The 15656-nt window shown below is 48.5% G+C and overlaps 2 protein-coding genes across 8 annotated transcripts in view; one reads left to right on the top strand and one right to left on the bottom strand.

Moving 5' to 3' along the window:
- Positions 1-14409, bottom strand: part of LOC105470988 (serine/threonine-protein kinase 32C) — a 128286-nt gene extending 113877 nt beyond the window's left edge. Inside the window, exons 1-3 of the mRNA XM_071068907.1 lie at positions 14338-14409; positions 6274-6373; positions 5807-5864 (exon numbers count right to left, since the gene is read on the bottom strand). Coding sequence (XP_070925008.1) covers positions 5807-5864; positions 6274-6288 — 73 coding nt within the window. The 5' untranslated portion in view covers positions 6289-6373; positions 14338-14409. The remainder of the gene's footprint in view (positions 1-5806; positions 5865-6273; positions 6374-14337) is intronic.
- Positions 14410-14591: 182 nt separating this feature from the next.
- LOC105470943 (leucine rich repeat containing 27) overlaps positions 14592-15656 on the top strand; it is a 51426-nt gene continuing 50361 nt past the window's right edge. For 5 of the 7 annotated variants that reach the window (XM_011723298.2, XM_071068905.1, XM_071068901.1 and 2 more), the window contains exon 1: positions 14592-14728. The gene's annotated coding sequence lies outside the window, so the exon portion shown is untranslated. The other 2 variants (XM_071068903.1, XM_071068902.1) reach the window with 2 other exon arrangements.

Genomic DNA, 15656 nt, shown 5'->3' with positions numbered 1-15656 from the left:
GGTTTGGTGGCTCACGCTTATAATCCCAGCACTTTGGGAGGCCAAGGCGGGCAGATCACTTGAGGTCAGGAGTTCGAGACGAGCCTGGCCAACATAGGAAAACCCGTCTCTACTAAAAATACACAAATTAACCAGGCGTGGTGGTGCGCGCCTGTAATCCCAGCTACTTGGGAGGCTGAGGCAGGAGAATTGCTTGAACCTGGGAGGCGGAGGTTGCAGTGAGCCAAGATCGTGCCACTGTACTCCAGCCTGGGCAACAGAGCGAGACCTTGTCTCAAGAAAAAAAAAGGAAAGAAGAACATTTCACCAAATAAGACATACAAATGGCTACATGGCTAATACACATGTAAAATGTGATAAACATTATGAGTTACTGGGCAAATAAAATTTTTAAAATTGCTTTTAGTTTATTTTTTCTTCTTCCTGCCCACTGTTGCTACCTCTGAAAAAGTAAATAAAAATTTAAACCTCCATGAGATACAACTACACACTTATTAGGATTGCCATAATTAAAAAAAAAAAAAAACCAGACACTGCCAAGGGTTGGATGTGGCAGAACTGGAGTTCATATTTTGCTAAAGTGATGCAGCTAATTTGTTTTTTGTTTTGTTTTGTTTTGAGATGGAGTTTCCCTCTTCTCACCCAGGCTGGAGTGCAGTGGCGTGATCTTGGTTCACTGCAACCTCCGCGTCCTGGGTTAAAGCAATTCTCCTGCCTCAGCCTCCCAGGTAGCTGGGATTACAGGCGCTCGTCATCACACTCAGCTAATTTTTGTATTTTTAGTAGAGACGGGTTTCACCACGTTGGCCAGGCTGGTCTCGAAATCCTGACTTCAGGTGATCCGCCCACCTCGGCCTCCCAAAGTGCTGGGATTACAGGCTTGAGCCACCACGTCTGGCCATGATACAGCCACATTGGAAAACAGTTAATTTATTTTAAATTTAAGCATAATCTTACCAGATGACCCAGTAATTTCACTACCAGGAATCTACCCAAGAAAAATAAAATACGTGCCTCAAAGATAGGTGCATGATTATTCATAGCAGCATGATTTCATAGCCCTATACTGTAGACAATCCAAATGTCCATCATCTGGTGAACAGATAAACAAATAGTATATCCTTACAATAGAATAGTATTCAGCAATAAAAAGGAATGAAATACTGATGACTTCTACTACATGGATGGACCTCAAAATTATTCTACATAAAGCCAGATGAAAAGACGACATATTGCCTGACTCTATTTACCTAAAGTGTGCACCCCATTGTCCAGGCAAATGTGTAGAGGCCGTGCTCCCCTAGGGCTGGGGTGAGAGCGGAATGGACTGTAGACAGCTGTGGGAATGCAGGGGCTGAGGGATTCATCCTAAAGTAGGAGTGTGGGGATGGTATAAATTTACTGCACATTGAATAAAAATCTTGGTATTTTGTCTTCACAATAGCTTGTGGCCAAGGGTTTCCCCCCCCCCCTTCCTTTTGTCATCTCTATTGAGGCATAATTTACATAATATAAAACTGATCTATTGCACCTTAGATGGATTTTTTTGTGTTTTTGTGTTTGTTTGTTTTGGTTTGGTTTTTTGAGACAGAGTCTCACTCTGTTGCCCAGGCTGGAGTGCAGGGGCCGGATCTCGGCTCACTGCAAGTTCTGCTTCCTGGGTTTACACCATTATCCTGCCTCAGCCTCCCAAGTAGCTGGGACTACAGGTGCCCGCCACCTCACTGGCTAGTTTTTTTGTATTTTTTTAGTAGAGACGTGGTTTCACCACGTTAGCCAGGATGGTCCCGATCTCCTGACCTCGCGATCTGCCCATCTCGGCCTCCCAAAGTGCTGGGATTACCGGCTTGAGCCACCGTGCCCGGCCTTTTTTTTTTTTTTTTTTTTTTTTTTTTTTTTTTTTTTTGGGATGGAGTCTCACATTGTCGCCCTGGCTGGAGTGTAATGGCACGATCTAGGCTCACTGCAACCTCCACTTCCCAGGTTCAAGCGATTCTCCTGCCTCAGCAGTAGCTGGGATTACAGGTGCCTGCCACCACACCCAGCTAATTTTTCGTACTTTTAGTAGAGATGGGGTTTCACTATCTTGGCCAGGCTGGTCTCAAACTTCTGAACTCAAGCCATCTGTACACCTCAGCCTCCCAAAGTGCTGGGATTACAGGTGTAAGCCACCATTCCTGGCCCTTAGATGGAATTTTTAAAGAGGTTACAGACCAGAGAGTGAGTTAAGTGGCTCTGTTTACAGAAGGCACATGTTGGCCTGGGACTAGTTTGGGGACCCTCTGGGGAGTTGGCCTTGGGTCATCTGAGACATTGTCCCAGCAGGCTATGTGGAGGGTGACGTGACTCCAGTTGGCTAGTCTCAATGTAATTCTACATAACCACCCCAAAGTTAGTAACATGAACGCCAAGCATTTATCTCTCACTCTGCAGGTGGGCTGGGATTGGCTGGGCTTGGCTGGGCTTGGTCAGCCTTGGCTCTGGGCCACAGATGCAGCTCACATCTATTCCATGGGTGTCTCATTCTTCTGGGACAAGCAGGTCGCCATGTGCCTCCCATGAACATGCAAAGGTACAAGAGGGTAGCTGTCGGAGGGCATACAGGGCCCACCTTGCTGGCATCCCCCCAACATCCCTTTGACCAGTCGGGCCTCACCATGTTCCATCCCACTCTCCAGTTGGGCCTCTCTGCTCCCTCCCACCTGACATCCCATTGGCCAAACAAACCACACGACAAGCCAGTCCCAGGACGGTGAGGTGCACTGCACCCACCCCAAGGCCATGGCAGGGTATGGAGATGTCATTTATTGTAAGATGGGACAGATAAGGTGGACCAATAATTTACAGATTCCAGCAGAGGGTGAGGACAGCCAGATGCTCCAGGACTGTAAGAAATCACAATGGCGGCAAGGACTTGGCCTTCCTGGGGACAGGGAGCCCTATTTCCAAATATAGTCACACTCTGAGGAGCCAGGGGTTAGAACATCAAGTCTGCCCTTGACTCCACACAAGCCAGGCTCCTCCAGGCCCTCTGCTCCACCAGGCCTCAACATGGCCCACGAAGGACTGAACAGACGCCAACTTCATTTCTAAGAACTCCAGGCTGCATCCCTAGGGTGACCTAGTCCCTCAAATGCCTGCCTGAGAAATCTTAAGCTGCCAAAAGGATCTCTTGTTGGCTCCAGCAACCCCTGAGAATACGGCCCTATGCCCCAGCCTCTGCAGGGTGGGGCCTCACTTCCATAACCGCAGTCAACAAACCTATTATAGACAGGTCTCCTGTGGACCCACCCACTTCCCACTCTAAGTTTTCACCTCCCCGGCTCTCCTGAGCCCCAGCAGACCCCCACCCCTCCCTGTCCCTTTAAAACCCCCCGTCACTGCTGTGCAGATTCAAGCTGAGTCAGGTCATGCTGGACTCTTCTCCATTGCCACAGCTATGACTAATCACAATCTGCCCTCACCACTGTGGCGACGGGCTGTGTTTACCTTTAATCAGCATGAAAGTGGAGGACACGTTCGGCAATAGCACCCACCCTGCACACCCCCCACCATCCCCTACCTGCCTCCTCCCCAGCCTGGATTGTGGGACGTTCCTGGAATTTTTTCTTGTTTTAGAATTTTATAATTCACACATGCAATGTGCCATCTAGTTTTTCTTGGCTTTATAAACCTCGTAAAAATGTGCCATACTGTATGAGGTCTCCCACTTTTTTTTTTTCTGGAAAGAGCTGTTTCTAAGACTTTTTCTCATTGTTGCGAGCAACTATTGTTCATTCATTTTGAGGTTATAATATGCTTCCTTGTTTGGCTTCACTGTGATGTATTTGTGCTTTCTCTTGTCCTGGCCTTTCCAGTGCTTTTGCTTAAATGCATGATCCTGCAGGGCACATTTTGGCACCTGTGTCCTGGCGCATGCCTCCATCTGTTTCTCTACCGAAGAGTCCAAAGGGGGAATTGTGGGGCTGTTGCACTTGAGAATTCAACCCTGCACAGGAGTCCCCAGATGCTCCCAAGATACTGACAAACGCCCTCTCACGGCAGCGGGTTCCGTGGGCTTCACCAGCTCACCAACACACGGCAGCTGCTTTGCTGGTGCCAGCTGAGTGAGTGTTAAGACTCATTCATCTGAAATACAATCTTGGATCAAATTGCATTTCTCTGACAGCTAGTAAAGTGAAACATCTTTTATATTTTTATTGGCCATTTATTTCTCCTCTACTGTGAGCTATTGGTTTATATCTTTTTATCTATTACTGTAAATGTGTATCTATATTTTCCCTATTGAATCACAGGAATGCTACCTTTATCGGATTATAGATTTTGGAACTGATCTTCACTGGATATAAGAATCGCCAATACCTTCTCTCAGTTTTTGGCTGACTTAATTTTCTCTGTGGTATCTTTCTGATGAACAGGAGTATTTCTAGTATAGTGAATTTATCAATATTTATTTTTATGGTATTTTTATATCTTGTTTAAGAAATCCTTTCTTAGCCTAAGAACAAAGTAAAATTCCCTGACATTTTCTCCTAAGGATGTGTATAAACTCTTGCATAGCATACCTGTGGGAAACTACACAGGTAATGGGCATGCATCTCAACCAAATTTCACAATGGAAACATGCCAGTGTAACTACCAGCACAGGAAGTAAAATGTTGCCAGCATCTGAGAAGCCCTGGAATTACTAAGCCCTTCCCAGGACCATACCACCCAGCAGGGGGAGGCGGCACCCTGATCGGGAAGCCCTCCTGCCTGACACCCACTTGGGGTGATCTGCAGTGGCCACTGTTCTTCCTCCAGTGTCCTGGTATGGAGGTCGTGGTTCTCTCCTCTCTCCACGAACATGTGCATGTCTCAGCCCCATTCTCTTTGGCCCAGGGGCCGGTTTGGTTCATGCGTCCCTCTCCCGATCACATTTGATCACTTACTCAATCCCAGAGTGTTTTACGAAACCAAAAAGAACAGACACCTGGTTCTGTGTCTGTGAAATGCAGGCCCCTCTAAAACACAAAGCCCAGGGCAAGAGGGCGTCTCTTCCCTGGTCTGAGTGCTGCCCTGAGTGGGACTCACCACCCTTTCATTCCGTGTACTGATTACTTCCTGTCCTACTGCTTGTCCTTCCTGAAATAATGACTTTTTCAGTTGCTTAGTTTTCGTTGAACCTCTTGGGAATTCTTCCTCCCCCTTACAATAGACTTACCATGTAATTTTCCACCAAATCAATTTCTCCTTGCACAATGCATTCTGGGTCCAAAACCTGGCTCAAGTCTGGAAATGGGCCAGGAATCATGATTATTACTGGGGCGCTTGCCCTTGGCTTCCTGGTCACTCATCCTTGATCTCTCTTAACTGTATGGACTGAATAGGGCCATCACTGGCTGGCTTAAGACTCCATCCCTAGCGTTCTCACTGGCCTAGGCCAACACCAATGTTCACACACTGTTGCCCACCCTGGCACCTCATCAATGTATTTCCTCCAATAGATAGTTCCTTTCCAAGAGATGTGCTGATCTAATTGTGGTAGACAGAATAATGGCCCTCACAGATGTCAATGTCTGAATCCCCAAAACCTGTCTATATGTTAGGTACATGAATTCAAGTTAAAGAATTAAGATAGAAGGTGGGGTGAATGGGGATTAGAGGCTTACAGGCAATGAAATTGGCTTGGGATGGGGTGATGGATGAAGATAAACCATTTTGCACCCAAGTCTCAAGACCACTGTCTAAGTCCATTTTCTGTTGCTATAAAGAATACCTGAGACTGGGTTATGCTTTATACAGGAAAGATGTTTACTTCACTCACAGTTTTGAAGGCTGGGAAGCCCAAGAGCATGGCAACAGCTTCTGGTGGTGCTTTTGTCCTGCATCATGACACGGAAGGAAAGTGGAAGAGGGAGTGGGACAAAACATGAGTGATGGCCTCATGTTATAATAACCCAACCTTGTGGAAATTAATGCTGTCCGGAGAGAGTGGGAACCCACTCACTCCCTCAAGAATTAGCCCAGTCCCTAAAGAGCAGCCTGAATCTCTTAATGGCCTAACCACACCTTAAAGACCCCACCTCCCAATACCCCCACACCTGGACCAAATTTCCAACAGATGAATTCCGGGGACCCACTCCAACCACAGCAGCTGGGAAAGTGGAGGCCAAGAGCTGGGGATGAGGCTGAGTCTCCCTGGGTACTGAGACAAGTTCACCACTTTGGCTCATCTGAGAAATCCGTTAATAATTCATCACACACCCCCTCCTGATGGGCCACAGAACACACCCCCAGCTTTTCCATGGCAGCCTGAAGGCTGCAGCTTGTCTTTCCACACCATTCCACATCTTCCCGGCACAATCCCAGTCCTGTTGTGCTCTCAGAAGACCTACATGAGGAAACAGAGGTCATCTTCACTTTGCAGTCTGAACTCTTTTCAAAGAAGAGCAATGTATTTCAGTTGTCACATTGTATATGATGATTGGTTTAGCAGGCACAGCACAGCAGAAATGGAATCAGCTGCCAGCAGCATTTTGAACATCTTCCAAAAAACAATTTTAGGCCATTTTGAAATCTGTAAACTTATATAGAAATGTGTATTGTCCTTACATTCAACTTTCTATAAAGTATATTTTACATTTAAAAAAAAAGACTGCCTTTCTTTTGATGTTGTTGACAAAGAATCAAGTTCTGTCAAATACTTCAAGAGGTTTATTTCTGAGCTAAATACGAGTGACTATGGCCCAAGGCAGTCTCAAGAGACCCTGAGATGTGCCCAAGGGGGTTGGGTTGCAAGTTGGTTTTATACATTTTACAGGAACATAAGACATCAATCAGTGCATGTGAGGTATACATTGGTTTGGTCAGAAAGATAGGACGACTGAAAGTGGGATGGGGAGAGATGCAGGAGAGTAAGCTTACAGGTCATAGGTGGATTCAAAGATTTTCTGATTGACAATAGGTTGAAATAATTATTATCTAAAGACCTGGAATGAATCAACAGAAAGGAGTGTCTGGGTTAAGATAAAGGGTTGTGGAGACCAAGGTTCTCATTAGTAGATGAAGTCTCATTGGTGGCTACCATTAGAGACAATTGATGGTAAATTCTGACATTTCTGATATGGTTTGGCTGTGTTCCCACCCAAATCTTAAGTTGAACTCCCATGTGTTGTGGGAGGGACCCGGTGGGAGGTAATCAAACCATGGGAACAAGTCTTTCCCGTGCTGTTCTCATGACAGTGAATAAGTCTCATGAGAGCTGATGGTTTTAAAACGAGGAGTTCCCCAGCCAGGCGCACTGGTTCACATCTGTAACCCTAGCACTTTGGGAGGCCAAGGCAGGTGGATCACGAGGTCAGGAGATCAAGACCACCCTGGCTAACATGGTGAAACCCTGTCTCTACTAAAAAATATAAAAAATTAGCCAGGCGTGGTGGCGGGCACCTGTAGTCTCAACAACTCGGGAGGCTGGAGCAGAATGGCTTGAACCCGGGAGACAGAGCTTGCAGTGAGCCGAGATCATGCCACTGCACTCCAGCCTGGATGACAGAGCGAGAGTCCGTCTCAAAAAAAAAAAAAAAAAAAAAAAAAAGAGGAGTTCCCTGCACAAGTTCTTGCCTGCTGCCATCCAGGTAAGACTCAACTTGCTCCTCCTTGCCTTCCGCCATGATTGTGAGGCTTCCCCAGCCAGGTGGAACTGTAAGTCCAATGAAACCTCTTTCTTTTGTAAATCACCCAGTCTTTGGTATGTCTTTTTTTTTTTTTTTTTTTTTTTTTAGACAGAGTCTCGCTCTGTTGCCCTGGCTGGAGTGCAGTGGCACGACCTCGGCTCACTGCAAGCTCCGCCTCCCAGGTTCATGCCACTCTCCTGCCTCAGTCTCCCAAGTAGCTGGGACTACAGGTGTCTGCCACCACACCCGGCTATTTTTTTTGTATTTTTAGTAGAGATGGGATTTCACCGTGTTAGCCAGGATGGTCTCAATCTCCTGACCTCGTGATCCGCCTGCCTTGGCTTCACAAAGTGCTGGGATTACAGGCATGAGCCACGGTACTCGGCTGGTATGTCTTTATTAGCAGCGTGAAAATGGACTAACACGGTTTCCTGTGTTGATCTTTAAAAGATGCTAGACTTTCAGTTCATCTCTTCAGGATTGGGAAGGCCTGGAAGGGTAAAGATCTAGTTATGTTACAGATTCTTTACAGATACAAATCTCTGCCCCACAGAACACAGCTTTGCAGGACCATTTCAAGTTATGGAAAAGAAACAAATTTGGGGGTAATTATCTTGCTTTCCTTCTTTATCTGCCATGTGATATCATGCCAGTCAGTTGGAGTTGGTATCTTATTGCTACAGTCTATTCTGTCAGTCTTAAGATCTCTTTTATTTTTATTTTTGAGACACAGTTTCACTCTGTCACCAGGCTGGAGTGCAGTAGTGCATTGTCGGCTCACTACAACCTCATCTGCTGGGTTCAAGTAATTCTTGTGCCTCAGACTCCCAAGTGGCAGGAATTATAGGTGCGCGCCCAGCTAATTTTTGTACTATTAGTAGTGATGGGGTTTCCCCTTGTTGGCCAGGCTAGTCTCGATCTCTTGACCTCAAGTGATCTGCCTGCCTTGGCCTCCCAAAGTGCTGGGATTACGGGCGTGAGCCACCTCACCCAGCCAAGATCTCTATTTTAATGTTAATGCTGGTGACTTTGCCTAACCCCCAAAAAGGAGAGTAGTATCATGAAGCATGCCCAATCCTTCACTGCTTGTAATGGTCTGACCTAGTTTTTCAGGTTTCTTTGGAATCCCCTTGACTGAGAAGACGGGTTCATTCAGTTGGTTGGGGGACTTAGAATTTTGTTTTTGGTTTACAATGTAGAAGAATATTAATTATTGGAAAAACATCACACATAATTTATGGCAGCTTCACAATAAGGTATTACATAAAAAACTAAAGCAGAGTAAAACTGTTTTATTTCCTGTTTTGGAAAATATTACTTTCTCCAGGCAAGATGGTATTGCAAGTTCAAGCTTAGAGACTGATACGGTTTGGCTATGTCTCCACTCAAATCTCATCTTGAATTCTCATGCGTTACGGGAAGGACCCAGCGGGAGGTAACTGAATCATGGGGGCAGGTCTTTCCCAGGCTGTTCTCGTGATAGTGAACACGTCTCACGAAATCTGATGGTTTTATTTATTTATTTATTTTTTATTTATTTATTTTTTTTGAGACGGAGTCTCGCTCTGTCGCCCAGGCTGGAGTGCAGTGGCGCGATCTCGGCTCACTGCAAGCTCCACCTCCCGGGTTCACGCCATTCTCCCGCCTCAGCCTCCGAGTAGCTGGGACTACAGGCGCCCGCCACCACGCCCGGCTAGTTTTTTGTATTTTTAGTAGAGACGGGGTTTCACCATGTTAGCCAGGATGGTCTCGATCTCCTGACCTCGTGATCCACCCGCCTCGGCCTCCCAAAGTGCTGGGATTACAGGCTTGAGCCACCGCGCCCGGCGAAATCTGATGGTTTTAAAACGGTGAGTCCCCTGCACAAGCTCTCTCTCTTTTTGCCTGCTGCCCTCCATTTAAGATGTGACTTGCTCCTCCTTACCTTCCACTATGCTTGTGAGGCCTCCCCGGCCATGTGGAACTATAAGTCCATTAAACCTCTTTTTCTTTCCAGTCTTGGGTATGTCTTTTATTTATTTATTTATTTATTTATTTTGAGACGGAGTCTCACTCTGCTGCCCAGGCTAGAGTGCAGTGGCCGGATCTCAGCTCACTGCAAGCTCCGCCTCCCGGGTTTACGCCATTCTCCTGCCTCAGCCTCCCGAGTAGCTGGGACTACAGGCGCCCGCCACGTCGCCCGGCTAGTTTTTTGTATTTTTTTAGTAGAGACGGGGTTTCACCGTGTTAGCCAGGATGGTCTCGATCTCCTGACCTCATGATCCGCCCGTCTCGGCCTCCCAAAGTGCTGGGATTACAGGCTTGAGCCACCGCGCCCGGCCGGGTATGTCTTTATCAGCAGCATAAAAACAAACTAATACAGAGGCCCTCCCACAATTCTCCCCACCCATGGCTACAATAGGTAATTTTTATTTTTTTAATTTTTATTTTTAAAATTTTTTTGAGATGGAGTCTCGCTTTGTCACCCAGGCTGGAGTGCAGTGGCACGCTCTCAGCTCACTGCAACCTTTGCTTACCAGGTTCAAGCAATTCTCCTGCCTCAGCCTCCCGAGTACCTGGAACTACAGGTATGCACCACCATGCTCAGATAATTTTTGTATTTTTAGTGGAGACGGGGGTTTCGCCATGTTGGTCAGGCTGGTCCAAACACCTGACCTCAGGTGATCTGCCCGCCTCAGCCTCCCAAAGCACTGGGATTACAGGTGTGAGCCATCATCATGCTTGGCCTATGATAGATAATTTTTAAAAGACAAATTTAAAAACCAACAACAGTCCATAGACCAAAAATGAATCGGAAACACACAGCAGCTCACAGGACCCAGACTTTGGGCCTGTGGGGGCTCTGGTCCCAGAAACAGGGAAAGGTGCTTGGGAAGGCTGTCCCTGAAGAGTGAGGGGCAGAAAGTGCCTGAGAGGAGTGGAGAACAGCCAAGAGCATCGCTGAAAACCAGGGCTGGAGTAAGTCTCTTGCCTCTGTAACTGCCCTATGGGTTCACCTTGCCTGCTGCCTAGACAGAGCCAATTTATCAAGACAGGGGAATTGCAATGGAGAAAGAGTCACAGCAGAGCCGGCTGTGCAGGAGACTGGAGTTTTACTATTACTCAATCAGTCTCCCCGCACATTCTGGGATCAGAGTTTTAAAGCTAATTCGGAGGGTGGGGCTTTGGGACATGTGGAGTGCTGACTGGTCAGGTTGGAGATGGAATCATAGGGGGCTGAAGTGAGGTTTCCTTGCTGTTTTCTACTCCCGGGTGGGCGCCAGAACCGGTGGAGCCAGATTACGGGTCTGGGTGGTGTCAGCTGATCTATGGAGTGCTGGGTTTGCAAAATATCTCAAGGTCTGATCTAGGGTTTTACAATAATGATGTTATACCCAGGAGCAATTTGGGGAGGTTTAGACTCTTGGAGCCAGAGTCGCAGGACCCCTAACCTGTAATTTCTAATACTGTAGCTAATTTGTCAGTCCTGCAAAGACAGACGGGTCCCTGGGCAAGAAGCGGGTATTTTCGGGAAAGGGCTGTTACCCATTTTGTTTCAGAGTTCCTTCTCAACGTTAGTTCGGCCTACACCCAGGAATGAACAAGGACAGCTTAAGTTAGAAGCAAGATGGAGTCGGTTAGGTCTGATCTCTTTCACTATCATAATTTCCTCAGTTATAATTTTCTAAGGCAGTTTCACTTCCATGAAAGGAATGTGGAAAAACATACAACTTCTGCAGCGATATCTGGGGATGGAGACGAGGACAGCCCTCGGCCCAGCCTCTTGCTGGCTCCAGGACTGGATCTACAGCTCCCAACGGGAAGGCCAGGCAAGCACCCAAGCATGACCCCAAAAGGCTGGACGGAGGCTCCTGCCAGAGCATGACACACAGTGAATACCCAGGGAAACAGAACATAACCCCCTTTGCAGAAGCCTGCAAGCCTAGATTTCAAAACACAGGACTCCAAGAAGACAGATAACAATATCAGGCATCAACTGGTAAATTCAGCCCAGAAAATAATAGAGCACAGTTTAAAATAAGTGTGTCTAGGCCAGGCAGTGGCTCAGGCCTGGCAGTGGCTCACGCCTGTAATCCTAGCACTTTGGGAGGCCGAGGCGGGTGGATGGCTTGAGCTCAGGAGTTCGAGACCAGCCTAGGCAACATGCTAAAACCCCGTCTCTACAAAAAATACAAAAATTAGCCCAGCATGGTGGCACATGCCTGCAGTCTCAGCTACTTGAGGGACTGAGGTGGGAGGATTGCTTGAATCTGGGAGGCAAAGGCTGCAGTGAGCCAAGATCACACCACTGCACTCCAGCCTGGGTGACAGACTGAGACCCTACCTCAAAAAATAAATAAAATAAATAAATAGATGTGCTTAGGATTCTCATGGTAGATAAAGAAAGAAAACAGCAATGAACATTAAAAACATTATAAAACAAAAACTGGAAGAAATAAGAACAAATGAACACAAAAAAGAAAATTAGAAATATAGACCAATGCAGTTTCATTTAAAAACTCAATCGATGAAACAAACTAATTGGACGGACAGAGAGCTAGTAAACTGGAAGATCGTAAACCCAGAACACAGAGGCCAACATTGGGAAGCGCAGTTTGAGAGATGGACAAGACACTGAGTGGGTACTCCCTTTTAGGAGATCCCAGAACAAGAATTCCGTCAGGGTGCAGAGGTGCCACAGGAGGACAGATGGCCGGGAACCTTGCTATCTCAGGTGAGAAGAGACGGCCAGTGCCAGGCAGCATAGCCAAACCAACCCACACTCAGAAATACCACAGCAGAATTTCAGAACAAAGACATGAAAAGAGAAGACAGATTTCCTTCATGGAAGTGGCAATGCCACGGGCAGCAAACTTCTCGGCAGGGTAGCAGCAGTTGCTGCCCCAGAGGAAGGTCCTAAAACCACCACATGCCGCACCAGCTTTATAGCCACTCAATAATCAGATCAAAATGAACACTTATTTGTTCCTACGTTGGGAGGCTCACCCAAGAATGCTTGCCAAAAGGTTACCAATGGATGTGATCTGCCTGGGTAAAAACTGAGAACAGAAAAGGGCAAAACATTCTCGTACAAACAATTAACTACTGACTACAAAAATTAATTTAGCATGAAAAATGTGAAACAAAAACCTGAGGCAACAATAACAAGCAAGAGGGAACAGGCTCAAATTGTTGGTAAACGTTTTATTTGTGAAAAGAGATAGTGGAATGCTGAACCTTGTTAGAAACAGCATTGCGCTGAAATCTTCCATCCCTTTCGCTGCTGCCCACGGCACCACCCACGCCACTCCCCATTCTCTCCTTGCTCTGCCCGGGAGGTTGGCCTCCCCACGCTCCTGGGAAGGTACTGGTTGTGCCTTCAGCTTCCTGACTGGTACGATAGTTGGGTACGTACGAAAACGTTTTTTTTGAGACAGGGTCTCGCTCTGTCACCCAGGTTGACATTCAGTGGCACAATCATAGCTCACTGCAGCCTCAAAATCCTAGGTTCAAGCGATCCTCTTGCCTCAGCCTCCCACACAGCTGGAACTACAGGTGTGTGCCACCACACCACTTTTTTTTTTTTTTTTTTTTTTAATTTTTTGTAGAGACTGGGTTGCCCAGTCTGGTCACAAACTCCTGGCCACAAGTGATCCTCCCACCGTGGCCTCCCAAAGTGCTGAGATTACAGGCATGAGCCATCGTGTCCGGCCTGAAAACATTTCTTATTGTGATCTTCACAAAAATAAAATGTAACTCCCCTAAGTGGGTAGTCGTTTCTCCATATATGTTGTTTCCTTAAAAAGGTGAAATCACGCCGGCCCCTAGTGGTTCACACCTGTAATCCCAGCACTTTGGGAGGCCCAGGCGAGCGGATCACGAGGTCAGGAGATCAAGACCAGCCTCGCCAACATGGTGAAACCTCGTCTCTACTAAAAATACAAAAATTAGCTGGGCGTGGTGGCAGGCACCTGTAGTCCCAGCTACTGGGGAGGCTGAGGCAGGAGAATTGCTTGAACCTGGGAGGCGGAGGTTGCAGTGAGCCGAGATCATGCTACTGCACTCCAGCCTGGGAGGCAGAGGAAGACTCCATCTCAAAAAAAAAAAAAAAGAAATTATGGCTGGCTCTAGCTAAACTGTCCGGGTTTCAAGAGTGTTTCTGGACGGGATGGAGGGTGCTACTTTTCATTAACAGCTGGATCCAGGAATGAAGGTGCACGGGACTACAGGTTTCCACATGACCACGAAGCACCTCCCCTTCCGCCCGTGTCATTTCATCTTCTCACAAATTCTCAAAACCCTTCCTCAGGACACTCACTGCGTTTCCTCGCCCCCCTCACTCCTCCGTCCACGGCAGGAGACTCAGCAGAGGAGCCTTACTTCTCCAAGGAGGACGGTCTGAGTCTGCGTTCCCCTGAGAGCAAGCCCTGAGGCAAGATTTGGGGACAAGTAGCTCACGTGGGAAGTGACTCCAGGAAGCCCCAGGAGAGAAGCGGGGAGTGAGCCCAGCGGGAAGGGCAGGCAGCGAGGGCGGCTCCAAAGGTGGTGCCTCAGCACCAATTCTTTTCTGCTCGGCTGTCCTCGAGCAGCCCCGCCCGCCCCGGGCCCTCCGGCTCCCCAGACAGCACTCAGCATCCCGCTGTCTTCCTTCCCCTCTGTGCCAGGCCGCTCGCCCCTCCAAACCCCCTGGGTCTCTACTTGCCCGTCGGTCACCGCCCCTCCGCCGCAGCTGGCGCGGAAAAACGGATGCTGCCGTTGGTCGCGTGCGTGCGCAGGCGCACCACACCCGTGCCCCCGCGCAGGCGCACCACAACCTCCCCCCCGCCGGCGCAAGCACCCCCTCCCCGCGCAGGCGCACCACAACCCGCCCCCGCAAACGGGCACAAACCGCCACAACAGGCACACCCCCGCGCGCAGGCGCAGCACACCCCTCGCGCAGGCGCACCACGGACACACCCACGCTCGGGTTGGCGCCTGCGGGCTTCGGTACCGGCGTCTCCATGGCGACCGCGTTGTCTGGGTGGCCTCCATTGTTGGGCTGCAGCTCTCGGCGGCGTGACTCGCCAGCGCTCCAGTGGGCCGGGGAGCGGCAGGTGAGACGGGCGGGCACGGCCAGCTCCCTGGGCCCTCGAGGCGGGCGGTGGCAGGAAGGTGGTGCCGCGGCCCCTGGTGCCCTGACGCGTAGCTCCAGCCCCGATGCTGACGGCAAAGGCCACACTCCTCAGGCCTGGAATGTGAGGCCCAGAGCGTCGGATCCAACTCTGCCTCGCCCGGATGGGGAAACTGAGGCAGGGAGCAGGGGTGGGCGTGCGTGGGGATCCCTTGAAGGCAGCCTCGGAAACCCCACTGAGCCCGCGCTGCCTGGGCGCTGTGTAAGTCCAGGCTGTCGTTTCACTTCTGGTTTTAAGATATTTTCCCTGTTGCGAGGTTTGAAGCCTCCCGTCCTCTGTTTTAAGTTCCGTGATTCGGAGAAAACAAGTGAACTGACCGTGAAAAAGCCCACAGGCTTCCATGGAATATAGGCCGCCTGGGGTCGAACCCTGCTGGGTCTCAGTGTCGCCGCTACCTCCCAATTAACTGCGCCCCTGCAGCAGTTCCCTAACTGATCTACGCCTCAGCCTCCTCCTCCTTAAAACGGGAATGAAGTACACACACATGTGCCAATCATTGGGCGGTTGAGTGATTTGAATTAGATGAACTGGTGCATTCCAACGTTGATTCTTATTGCCGAATAAATTGTTTGGAAATTGCAAGTGGAAGTGTGCCTCGCTGAATGAGGTTTTGGTGAACAATAGTTCTGAGTAAAAGTGTTGCTGGACAACGAAAATTCAAGATTCTTAATTTAACAGGTTTTTCCCCGGTGCTTAACTGGGTGTTAGCCAGACTTAGTTCTGGTCACTGGGCCAAAATGGTAAACAAAAGACAGGCTTCCTGGCCTCAAGGAACTAAAAACATATTTCAAAAGGCACAGAACCACACCAGAGATAAGAAATAGTGCAAACTTCACCCCCCCCCCAATCA

The sequence above is a fragment of the Macaca nemestrina genome, chromosome 9 (assembly GCF_043159975.1).
Source record: "Macaca nemestrina isolate mMacNem1 chromosome 9, mMacNem.hap1, whole genome shotgun sequence".
NCBI classification, from domain to species: domain Eukaryota; kingdom Metazoa; phylum Chordata; class Mammalia; order Primates; family Cercopithecidae; genus Macaca; species Macaca nemestrina.
The sequence above is the reverse complement of the archived record's forward strand: the minus strand, read 5'-3'. Positions and strand labels throughout refer to the sequence as shown.